At 45.5% G+C, this 13,170-nt stretch overlaps 1 protein-coding gene across 3 annotated transcripts in view; it reads right to left on the bottom strand.

Annotated features, from left to right (window-relative positions):
- Positions 1-13,170, bottom strand: part of MAPK10 (mitogen-activated protein kinase 10) — a 561,938-nt gene that overhangs the window by 313,555 nt on the left and 235,213 nt on the right. For all 3 annotated transcript variants that reach the window (XM_078677508.1, XM_078677509.1, XM_078677510.1), the window contains exon 5: positions 1,392-1,530. In XM_078677508.1, the coding sequence (XP_078533634.1) occupies positions 1,392-1,530 (139 nt within the window). The remainder of the gene's footprint in view (positions 1-1,391; positions 1,531-13,170) is intronic.

Below are 13,170 nucleotides of genomic sequence, written 5' to 3'. Positions count from 1 at the left end.
TTGCAGGAGTGAGTAGTCTGTATTTTTAGAGTCCAATATCGCCATATCACGAAGTTAAAGGCTGAAGAATGGTGCATCAATTTGCTACTGACTTCTGACTTCTGTAAGACATTCGAGGAGGTGGGAAACGTCTGTGATGGTAACTACTCTCTTCGCCTAATGTGTGGATTGAGTCAGTGAACACCATTTAGGAAAGAGCTGCAGTGATGAGCGATCTATTTATCAGTCATCTTGCTCAAAGGGAATTTTGAAATACCTGTAGCGAGTACATGCTATGGATAGTCTAAGACACTGTATAAGTTTGTACCTGCACGAAGTACTCAGTATGGAGCCTCAAGCATTATTTGGCAATGAATATTTTAATATCCATATCACCTACAGTGGCTGGTACATTATTCTATAATATCAGAACACACACAATACTTATAAAAATCGACCAAGCTTTTAAGCTTTGAAATCATTTCTTCTTTCTGTTTAGTTGGGGCAAGAACATTAAAATAGCAGTACTAATTTGCCTCAATATCTTATTTTTCATTTCAAGTGTCACAGTAGCCAAATTCCTTTCTTATCAACTGTCATTGACATTCAATAATCAATGATAACAAACTCTAAGAAAGGCAATCCCCAGAATCCACAATGCCTCTTATTACATAATACACGTTCTGGATTCCTGTCTTATTAATTTTCTTTCACACATAGTTCAGTAACTACCTGAAAAACATACTTGTTTCCAGGACGCTTACTCAGTTTAGTACCCAAATTCCTTTCTTATCAACTTTATTTGACATACAATAATCAATGACAACAAACTCTAAGAAAGGCAGTCCCCAGAATACCCAATCCCACTTATTACATAATACACTTTCTGGATTCCTTTCATATTACATTTCTTTCACAGATAGTTCAGTAACTAGCAAAAATACTTTGATAGGGATTGCTTAAAATATCTCTTTGCAACAAGTCATAAAAAGCCTATTCTTGTGTTTATTACCAAAGTACAAATTCGAGAATTAAACCAACATATCTGAATTGAAAAGTATTCCTCTATTAGTGTAAATGATTGATTGGCAATAACATTATAAAGGTATGTGTCCTTCAGTCTGATCTCTCTCTGCTTATGGTGATCCACAATTTCCATACAATGTAAAGTAGAGTTTACTTTGACCATATATATGAATAAGATCTCTAGAGCTGAGACTTACCAGATAATCTAGTCTAAACCAATAACCAAAAAGTATGATCTTGGACATTAGTTAAAAACATTTCAAGTTACAAGCATTCTTTTGTAAAATTTTAAAAACATGCAATTTTCTTCACCCTTAATTCCGCGCTTTTAAGATTATATTTTCATATAGTTCAATCACAAATACAAGCATATTTGTGCCACTCACCCGGTGAATGATTCCAGCTGAATGAAGGTGCTTGATGCCACACAGCATTTGGTACAATAAATAAGACATTCTTTCATGGTCCAGCTCCATCTGAATCACCTGGCACAAGTTGGCATCCATTAACTCCATCACAAGGTAACTAACAACAGATAAAGTTGGCAAAGTTACCTTTTACTCATACTATCATTAAAGAAATCTTTATAACTTCAGGTTTATCTTGGTCTTACTTCATCAGCATTTGGCATGCATTAGTTATGATTACCAAACCATCCCAAACTAAAGTCAGCTATATTTTTAAATGATCTGTGAATCCTCGAGCTCTTTGTCTTGTTCGTGATTGAAGGTGAATTCACTACAAGCAAGTTTTGTCTAACTTGAATTCTGTCTGCTGGTTGGCATCTGCGAAGACTTCCTGTGTTACCTCTTTGTGTTAGGGGCTCAGAGATAGAGAGAAAAGAACGATGAATGAGTGTCATTGAAGGCTGGGTTAGCTACAAGTCATTTTCGTGAACTTGAACGGCCAGTTTTGCTAAGAGAGGAAATCAAATTCTGTTACAATCTGAAAGGGCATTCAGTAAAATCTCCCAGAGATGATTTGCAATCAGAATCGGCACTGGTAATTATGGGCACCCATCCTGATCATGGATCCAGCAGCTATCATTGAGCAGGATTCAGGATCTGGGGCAGCCTCTGTGAAATTTGTTCATTTAGTCCAAAGGCAATGTGCTAACACCGAGACAGAGTCAGTGACATCCACACGGCTGTATGGTCAAGCAACAACCTGCAGAGCTGCGACCCGTGCAGGTAAGAATGGTGGGTCCGAGTTTGGGGGGCGGGGGGATTTCAACAGCCAACAATGAGGGCAAATGAATTATTTAATTTATTTTCTCTCGTAGTTGTCTGTTAAATGCCCCCACCGTCCTGGCCCCACCTCTCTTACCTGCACGGGCCACGGTTGAAATTGCAAGAGGTAAGGGGGGTCTCTCACTTTCAATTCCAGCTGAGCCCAACCCAAATGCCTCACTTAAAGTGTTATGTTATGTTATAGTAAACTTGTAGCGTGCACTAATACACCAGAGGGTCCTGGCGCAAAGTATAACAGTGAACAGATGGAATGGAGCCCGTTAACAAAGCTGCTTGAAGAGGAACATTTTCAGTTGCTTTTTAAACAGTGTGAGGCTTTGAGTCTGCCGTAATGACAAAGGCAGAGAATTCCAGAAGGTAGCTGCTTTAACAGACTAAGACTGGCCCCCAGCCGCAATCTGCAGAAATGTGGGATCGCCATCCGTCTAAGGGAGGCAGAGCGCAGTGGTCTATTAGGGATATAAAAGGAGAAACGCGTTCTAATGTACAATGGTCCCAGCTCAAGCAGAGCTCTGTGAGCCAGAATGAGAGCCATAAATTGTACTCTCTGGGCCACAGGAAGCCAATGCAGGTTGCGTAATTGCTGTTTGACACTTGACCTTCACGAGATGTTAAACAGGAGTCTCGCCGCGGCATTCTGTATGATCTGAAGCTTATGTAATAGGTACCCAGGGATACCGACATACAGAGCATTGGCGTATTCTAAGCGGGAAAGGATCAGAGCCCGCAGGAGCATCTCCTTGGCCGACCTTGGAAGCAGAGGAAAAAACCTTCTCAGTGCTTTAAGGGTGCCAAAGCAGACTACAGTGAGTTACTTGATTTTCACCCTGTAGGAGAGTAGGGTCTGCTTCCTATGGTCACCCCCACTTTTTGCTGTGATTCTCTAGTTTTTCGACTTCAGGGTGGCAGTGGGCCTGCTAATCAGACCCACAGCCCAGCTGTTCTCTCTCTAAATTGATACCATGTACTTTAGGTACATACCAGATTGGTTACTGGGTCACCCTTGTGAGCCCCTGTATAGTGTACCCTAGGTACTCAGGGCATATGTGCACCCTAGGCCTACCAGGGGCTGCAGCATGTATTGTGCCGCCCCTGGTTTGCCTTCCAAACTGACACCACAGGTCTGTTCGCACAGCCTGGGTAAGGTGGTGTAATCACCCCTTACATAGATATAGTATACCTGTATCTACCTTTATATATAGACACATATACACCTATAAGCCACTCCTATGGTAGGCCTCGACAATCCTGGAGGCAGAGTGCTTGGTTTTATGTGAGAGGGTGCCCTAGCATGAGCTTAGCCCCTATGCAGCTTTCAGAACCATCTCATTATAGCTGTTCTATGATATAGCCATACCATATAGTCTTAAATGCATTATAATCCTCGCAGTTAATGCTAACTTTGGTTTGGCTTCATCGAAACATGTTGTGTAAGGTGTCAAACACTTTGGAATACTACCCCCCCCACGCCAATTCTGGTGGCGGGGGTAGCATTCCACCCTTTTAGAGGGAAAAGACATGTATGTTACTGCTTTACCCGGTTAAAGTTAAACAGAGCCTCAGAATCACAAAAAGGATGCTGCTGCCACAGACACGAGTCTGACCTCCTGTTGCCGGGGGAAACTCCAGCAAGGGAGGCCTGGACAATAGGTTTCCTGTCCAGGAAGGTGGCAGCACCTCTACAGACAGGGGTTTTATTGGAGCAGGGAGGGCCTCATACAGTGAATGCATCTAGACCCTGCCTGGGGCACACAAGGTGCTCCATACATAGCCCGGTTCAAACCAGTAGCTGGGGCACTCCAGCCCCAGCTCTGTCATGAAACTGGACAAAGGGAACGGGGTGTAACCACCCCCTTCTCAGGTCCACCCATAGGAGGGACCTAGTCAGGTAATCCAGACCCCATCCTTAGTATAAATATAGGAGCTGGGTCCCCAGGACTTTAGATTATCCGGGAAAGAAACTTTGATACAGAACTCTTGAACCTTCGACATTCTATTCTGACTAGAAGATGGAAGACATCTCCCTTGTGGTCACAGAGTGACCACCCTGTGCAAACAGGCACCATCAGCAACTTTGCCAGTCTGCAGTTTCAAGGCTCCCGCCGGAACCCAAAGACTCTGCGACTCAAGAACTGGACTTCCAGACTTCTCTTATTCTGATCCACATCCACAGCAAAGCTGAGACCCGTGGCGGACAGGAAAGACGTTGGACCGGACATCTTGGATATCCGGTATATTGCTACCTGCACTCCTTTCCTGGAGCCTCAGTAAGTTGTGCATTGGGATACGAGAAGCCCCAGCCCGAGCATCATTTGAACTGAAGCTCAGGCCCCCACACTCTGCGAGTGTCCGTGAGCCCCACCTTTACATTTGTGCTTGATGCGTCTTCCTGGTTCCTTTCCCATTGGCTAGTGAGCCCCCTGAAGACACCATCTTGAATCTAACTTGCGATCCTGGTTGCTCCAGGATTGCTCCAGCTTCCAGTGCCACAGACCTTGCTGGTCTGCAACAGAGCCAATCTCAACATCCTATCAAACAATGTCAACATCCTGTGTGGGTTGCAGCTGCCAAGGTTTGCTGGGTCCAATCTGGTTACCTACACCGCAGTCAACTAGATTCTTAGTGGGTCAGCTCAAATCCAGTGCCTGGTCATCGTCAATGCCTCCTGGACCTCGTGGCTGAAGAGACAAACTCACCTTCTTCACCTTCAAGCAAGCGACATCGACTGGTTCCTTCCTGGTTCCTTCCTGGTCACTGGCTAGTGACCCAGACTCTGTCCCCTCTGCTTTCAGGTTCTTCACATCACCGATCTACCCGGACACTTTTCCTCTGGTCGCCTGCAGCACTTCTTTGCAGATCTCCATAGAAAACGACGATGAAACCCGACATTAAAAGACACCTATGCAACCGGCTTCCCTGGGTGAGGTAACACGAGTACTCCGGTGCTGCCATGGGTCTTGACTCTTGAAGTGTCCTAGTTTAAAAGGGTTCCATCCTAGTCCATCCAGAAGTGTCCTTAAACAGTAGCTTTGTAACTTCTTTGTTTCCCATTATAAGTCAATGGTAACTCGCGACTGTGTTTAGACACTGCACACGTCTCCCGTGGGCCTCCTACTTCCTAACCTTTGGTTGTTCAGTGTAGCCCCAGCGATTCTAGAGGCCCTAGGCCTGCTTTCTAACTCTCACATGGTTCTTATACCACTTTCTTAGTATATGGTTCGTGATGCCCCTAGGGCATAACTGTATATGTGCAACTTATTGTATGCTAATTGAGTAACTTGTGATGTACTTTTACCTCTGACCTCATAAAGAGTGCAGAGGGGTTGTGTTTAGAATAAATACATATATATTTGATATATACCTTGTGTGGTGCCCTTTCATTTGGTATTCAAGGGATTATAATTGGTAAAACAACTGGCTTCACGTGCTCTCTGAAGTCTTAGCCTATTGACGGCTGGTCCATGCTACCACTAGGATAGCTTTCTATAAGGTTGACTTTACAACCACCATCAATAAGGGTCGATTAGACTGGTGCAAGGTGCCCACTAGAACTAGTGGACATCATATGTCAGGCTAACTTTTCACACACTGCAAATCCTCCTCAAACCAGACCCCCAGATTTTTTGCAGGGGCGCCCACCGAGTTAGGACAAGGATAATCAGAGGGCCATAACGTCTCCCTGAAGGCAGGCGGAAACTGGCCAAATAAGAGAATCTCAGACTTGTCCTCGTTGCACTTGAGTTGTGCCTGCGCCAACCATCTAAATACAGCAGAGAGACAGTTCTGAGCAAGGTCCTTGGATGAGTCAGAATCCTCCCACATGAATAGAAGCTGAGTATCGTCTGCGTATTCAATTATTTTTGCACCCAATTCCTCCACCAGCTTAAGCAAAGAGGCCAAGTAGATATTAAAAAGCAGCGGGCTCAGAGTAGATCCCTTATGGACCCCCGTGAGTATTTTCTTGGCCGTAGAGGAGAAGGGGGGCATCCATACCTGTTGGGAACGATCTTTCAGAAATAATTTAACCCAATCCCAGGCGGCGCCAACAACGCCTATGTTAGAAAGGCGAACAAGGAGTAGATGGTGGGGCACGGTATTGAAGGCGGCAGAGAGGTCCAGTAAAATCAGGGCCGCTCTGCCGCCAGTGTCATCAATACTCTTTTTGTTCGACTCTCATACTCGTTGAGGGCTAGCTGGAGCTTTAACACCTTGATGCCAATGCCATTGAGAAAATAAAGACAGTCAACACACCACTTCAAAAGTGCTTTAAGGTAAACTATTATTTAGAGGCAGGTTTTTGAGTTTTCCAAGTTCTTTATGTAAGAGATATGCATGCATTGCAAGAAGGTCAGATATAGCTGTCTATATCAGCAATTACACTAATAGCCATTTATGTAGCACTTTCCCATAAGTCTTTAATACTGCAAAAAGGGGGCTTTTTCGCATCCTTAGAAAAATGAAATATTTAGAAAAAAGCAGTACATTTCTACACTTATGCTTTGCAGATTGAATGCAGCACTTCAATACCAGTTCATAAAGCACTGAGCTATATTAGCAGGAGTATAACTTGTGACCACATGTACCACAAGGATCTCCAAAACCAAAACAGCAACACACTGAGGTGTAACATACTAATCTGTGACCTACGTATTACACAGTGTGTTTTGCAATAGGCACATTACCACTTTATGTGTTTATTGATTATTTAAACCTGTGACTAGACTGCGCACAGATTGATCCAGCAAGTTCATTAATCACGAGATATGTCTAAGATCTCTGCTGGATATCATAAAAGTCTTTAATTTCCCGTTCATATATGCCTCTTAACTTTTCATATGTTATCCTAACACCTTAAAGCATGGAATCCTTGAGCTCTGGGATGCCAATTATCCTTTCAGTTCTGACATCTCACCCCACAGTGGCATGCCCACAGTTACCTTACTCTTCCATCCTATCAGTGCTGTGGCTTTCCTACAATTCACCATTTTTCTTGGATTAGGTATGCTCAGTTTTATGTATCCCCATACATCACACAGGCATGTGTTATACCCTGCATGAGATCTCACTCTGTGTGAACAGTATTCTGCCTATGGCAAAAGAAGCAGCCATTAACCACTGCCTGATACGATGTCGTCCAATAGCTTTCTTGTTCTTGGATCTCAATCAAACAGTTACACATGACAAAGTAGTCCTTTCAATAGTCCCTGTAGTCTCGTGAATTCCAGCTCTGTATCTTACGTAGTATGCACAATATGTAGGAACAGGCAGCTAAAGAGGCAGACACTTTCCACCTCAAACCTTCAACAAATCTGACTAACTCCACCTTCATTCTAAGACTGTGGGAATGTGTATTGCTTTTGGACACCTTACTCCATAGTATTAGAATTTCTCTCTTTATAGATGTAATGGGAACTGCCACGGAACATCTATGGGCCTGATGTGCGGACGGGTTACTCTGTCACAATGGTGACGGATATCCCGTCCCCCGAAATATAAATCCCATAGGCTATAAAGGGATTTATATTTTGGTGGATGGGTTATCTGTGATGGAGTAACCCATACACCAAGATCTAAATCAGGCCCTAAGTCTCTTCTGTGCACTGGGATGACTACGTTATTTGCCCTATTGATCTTCAGCCTTTTATTTTCCCTATAATCCTCTAATACATCTAATGCCACCGGGACTGACCATTGTGCTTCCTTACTGTGTCCCATCAATTGTATATTATACTACGCCTACCAAGATAAATCTCTTCAGAACAAGGACTCTTCATAGACAGGTTGCTAGGGGCTCTAACACAAACAGTAATGGTAATATTGGATGTCTCTGTCTCACTTCCATATGATTATGAAGAGGTTTACGGTCCCATCTTTAAATTCTGCTGTTGATGCTATTGGGTTATTATGCAAAACTTCCACCAACTCCTTAACTCGGGTCACATATTTATAAACTTCAATGCTTTGCCCCCCACTTCAGTGAATCAGTGGCCTCGGCATCCAGCAGAAGGATCGTGAGGGGTATGTGGAAAGCATGTTTCAGGATGTCTCAAGATGTTATGGTAAACCTGGATATTCAACCTGGTGAACTCTCCATCGTAAATTCTTATTGATCCAGATGCAATTGATTAAATCTTTTTTAATTAGGAAATACATTCTTGCCAGCGAAACAAAACTATCTACTCTAAGGTGGACCGGAAAACAATAATGAATTAATGTTTGGGATTTAAGCCACCATGACTTACTCTGTCTAATGGCTAGTGGCACTGGTTCTACCCTAACTGGGATATACTTCTGCTTCATCAGTCCGCGGCAGGTCCTCTTATCTTGATGGTGGCTTAAATCCCAAACATTAATTCATTATTGTTTTCCGGTCCACCTTAGTGTAGATAGTTTTTTAACTTTAGGTCCTGATGAATCACCTCTAGACTTGTAGATTTGGGAAGAAACATTTTTACCCACCACTCAGAAGAGCACCACACCAAAGACATTAACTTAGCATTGCGCCTTTCCTCTTTATTTTAATCATGGTAGGAGACCCCAACATTAAAGTTATTTTTGCTGGTACTCCCAACCCTGTTTTAACTCACATAAACATCACACACCACTTATTCATCTATACTCACTAAATCTCTCACCCCCACACCACCAAACGGCTATTTGGAAAAAGATCTCCGCTAAGTGCCCCTCATCGAGAGCCCGTCAGGCATTGCACTGCCAGTCAGACGAGGAGCAGCCCGATGATGAAGCATGACACCCAACTGGGTGTGCGAGGGCACTACATTCCAAAGAAATGGATTCCCATCTCTTTGATTCTGTAGCCTACTGTCCCTTGGATTTTGCGAAATTCTAGATCATTCAGGAACAGCACAACTTTAATTTTCATACCACTAACTTTATCACATCTTTCTTCAATTGTCTCTGTTATCCCCATTTCATTGTTAAAGCCTTCCTTAAACCCCCACCCCCATATAACAGCTAAGAGGAACCTATCACCCAATAAACACCTGTATCCCTTTGAACTAACCTTATGTAAAAATACTAGCTTGTCTTTTCCCTTCTAGAAACTCCTTTGCACCCTATCAAACATTTGGTGATGCACATTGTCTGAAATTTGGTTTTGAATTTGGGAGGGACTCTGACCATGTTAGTAAACACAATCTTAGTAGGGCAAAACACTGTTCTGAGAGAATCTATACTCCACCCATGGCAACTAGAACCTAGATAAACCTCAGCACCATCGAAAACAAGTGAGTGGGTCACTGGGTCCTAGGCACAATTAGAGGCTGGCCGCAATGGAACAGAGGTCAAGAACACTAAGTGGGTTGTCCTAGTCAAAGCTTTTCCCTTGGGACTTGGTCTCTGATATGGAAGGCAAAATATTCAAGTGGGGCAAGATCCAAGACTTTGCAAGTCAAATGTCCCTCAAAATTCAAAATGTCATTATTCAACTCCTGCTGAAGCTTCTGGTTTGGGTGGCAACAGCTTCCAGCAGGACAAAGCCAAATCCAGTGGACGCTGATGGTGCTTCATCAGTCAGACAGATTTGCTGCCTCAGCCTGGTTGAAAATTTCACATTTAGACTTAGTCCCTTTCTTGTAAGTCTAAATCCTTCAGCTGGGCAAAGATGGAAATTGTACCCGTCAGGGCTCCACGAGGCTGGATTCCATTACTGTGAGGTACCACCAAAGCCGTTTTCAGAGTAGCAAAATGCTCTGAGCAGGATGAACCTAGATTTATTAACCGCTTAGGGTTCAGCCTGTCTGGACAAGCCTCTGCACCTTGTTCTGTTCTGGTTAAGAGGTAGAAAAAAGATTAAGTTCTGCTATTCTTCAACTATTGAGAATGTTGTTTGTGGTCAATCCTGTACCCCTTAGCTATTCCACAGCAGGCTTGTAGGCACCAGGTCGCTCTCCAGGCATCTTTGCGGCAGGGACCACTGTTCTCTGGTCATCTGGGACCCCTTGGAATCAGAAGCCCTTCTATTGTTTGTTTCGTTGAAGCAGGCAAACAAAAGCCAACTACTTGACCCTTAACCTCATCCATGCTCTTGACGAGCTCAGCTCGTGATGGAGTACAGCTGAGCTCCACTCATGATGAGCTGAGCTCGTCACGGCCGTTGGAACGTTCGCACGCGGGGCTAATTTCCCCGCTGTGCTGAACGTTCTAAAAACGGGTGCGGCCGTGACGAGCTCAGCTCGTCATGAGGGCAGCTCAGCTTTGCCTCATGACGAGCTCAGCTCGTCACCAGCATGGGGCACTGCGCGCGGCCCTTCCCCCCCCCCCCTCCCGCACAGGGGGGGGAAAACACCCTGCAGCGAAGGGGTTAAAGAGTAGTCCCAGTCCATGAGTGCCTGCAGGAGCAAGCAGCCCTTTAGTGAGACCTATTCTTCCAGTAGGAGTCAAGAGTCTTATTAATGAGAGTCTTCTCTTTCAGGTGCACTCTTCACAGATACAGGAATGTTCTTCTATGGGGATCATTGAGGTGCCAGATGTATCTTGTGCACTAGCCAGTGATTGGAGACATTCTTCAGCCCAATACTAATACTTTTCTTGCAGTCTCCCACCTACATTTGCCACAATTCCTCCTTGTCTTGCAGTCAAATTACACAGCAGGGCCTGTTTCAATATGGCAGAACCCTTCTGTGACCAGGGAGGCCTGTCTTCAGCTTATATCCACTGCCCTATTCCTGCAAGGCAAGGTCCGAATTGATTTTGTCCTCCACTGTGACCGAAGCTGGACTGTCTAGAAGTGTCTGAGAATGAATAGGAGTAGCCCTTCCTTGCTTGCACAATTTACTTGCGGAAGTGCTTGGGTTATACAGACCTAGCACTTCTGCCAACATTATTTTCCACCCCATAAAGCTTATTCCTCCTGAGTAATCAACAGGTAGTGTCCCCACCCCACCCCTCCTTATTGGCTCTGAGACAGGCCACTGTCTTTTGGGTCGGGTCATTGCGCCTCCCAGCCAAGGATGTGTATTCCAACTTTGGAGGTTTGATGAGTGGCATAACTGTTTTTAAACACACATAGGCCTGTACTATGGGGAAAAAGGGGGGGCATCCACACTGAAATAGCTTTTAGTCCTTCAGTCACTGTGAAGGCACACAGTTTAGCTATAGAGTGCACCACATTTTCATATATTAGGCACTCTACCTTTAGGCTATACAACATTCCCTTTAGCAGTGCTTTTGAACTAAAGACCTGCCAGGGCCCAGTGATGTCCCTGTTAGACATATATTGTTGTCATGTGGGTAATGTATACTCATTATATCAGGGAGACATATGTATAATGCCTGAGTAATCGGAGTCTCTTCAGTAATTAGACTTTACACTTGCAATGCAAAATTACCAACATTCCGTGATTACTCCAGCTGGAGTAATTTAGAGTAATTTGGGGCAAACATTCTACTTCAGGAGCACAGGAACAGCAAACTAAGAGAGAGCGAGTGGATGCTGGATACTGGGCACTAATGTCCATGCCTTGTAGTAATTACACAAGTGAGCCAGTTACACTCACCCCTATTGCAGACACAGTAGGCACTACCTTCATTCCTATGACAGGGGTGCATTTTCTGCACCATCCACTGTGGTCTCTGAGGTCAATGAGGTGAAATCCATTTTGCATCACCATTTTAGGGTCAAAGCACACACACTGTGGCACTGAATAACAGTGTCACAATGCTTGCAGTCGTACTACCAGCAAAAAATTGGGCCCATAAAAAGACAATTAATCGGAGCCGGCCATGCAGAAAAGGAAATTTTGCTAAACATGAAAAGGGGGGGCCCTCGGCCCCCCCGCACGCATGGCGGCGCGGCGACCGCCTCACCCCCTCTCCCCTCGGGTCCTTCGACGGTGGGGGCGTGCCCTGGGGGCGCGGCCCACCGCCGATTGGCCGGCGCCCCTCCTGACCCGGAATCAATGGACTGGTTCCGGGTCGGGGGGGGCGGGCGTGAGGAGGGGCCACCCGGCCCCTCGGGAATAAGAGGTAGGGAGCGCCCAGGAGACTCCCTTGTCCCTGGACGCTCCCTCACGGAACGTTGTGCCCCGCGTTCGGGGCTTCTTTGTTTTTTAATCTACTGTACCCTTTTTTCTTCCAGTTTCGACCCGCGGGAGCCACCAGGAGTGTTGTGGAGTGCGTTTTCCCGCTGTTAATTCCGGACTGCAACAGGGCTACGGAAGATTTTGGCGAGCACAGGGAGGACGTCGCGAAGGAACTCCGTGCGACGGGGGGGAGCCGGTCACAGGTCACGGGAGACAGTGTGCGGAGCTGTGCGAGGTATTGGGGCGGGGGGCGGGCGGCACATCGGGAGACCTGGTCGACGAGGGACCTGCTTCCCGTGTTGGCTGCTCGGGAGCCGATCCCCAGAAATAAATCAGTAGCATCAGGCCATCTCTTTCTTTCCCGCTGCCCGGCCCGCATTGAATTAATTGCTTGTGTGCTCCGTACGTAACCGGCAGGCCGAGATCCCGCCTTCCGCGCACCTCACAGTTTCTTTGCCCGCTCTGGTTAACTGCTGGTTCTGCCCCATACGGAGCCCCCGTCTTCCCCGCTCCTCAGATTTCAGCAGATTGGATCGTCGCTGGCTAGTATTTTGGCGGGATCACAGCTAAGCACGTTAATTTTATTAAACGAAACGAGGCAGGGCCAGCTAGGGCTGCGAGCGGAGGGGAGACCAAAGGGACGATTATATAAATATTGTTTTGGTCGGGTTAAGTGCAGAATCGACCGCTGAAGCTGTGGGTTGGGACTCTGGATAAGCTGTGTGTTTTCTACATAAACAATGTGTTTCTAAGGGATATGTACTGATGGTGTAACACGAGCTGAAGTTGGGCTGAAAGGGGATTGCTATTTATGACTGCTAACAAAGGGCGCAGTTGTGGTTAAGAAGTGAGTTCACTGTTGTGTCAGAATT

This window comes from Lissotriton helveticus, chromosome 2_1 (genome assembly GCF_964261635.1).
Source record: "Lissotriton helveticus chromosome 2_1, aLisHel1.1, whole genome shotgun sequence".
Taxonomy (NCBI): Eukaryota; Metazoa; Chordata; class Amphibia; order Caudata; family Salamandridae; genus Lissotriton; species Lissotriton helveticus.
This window is presented reverse-complemented; position numbering and strand designations above follow the sequence as displayed.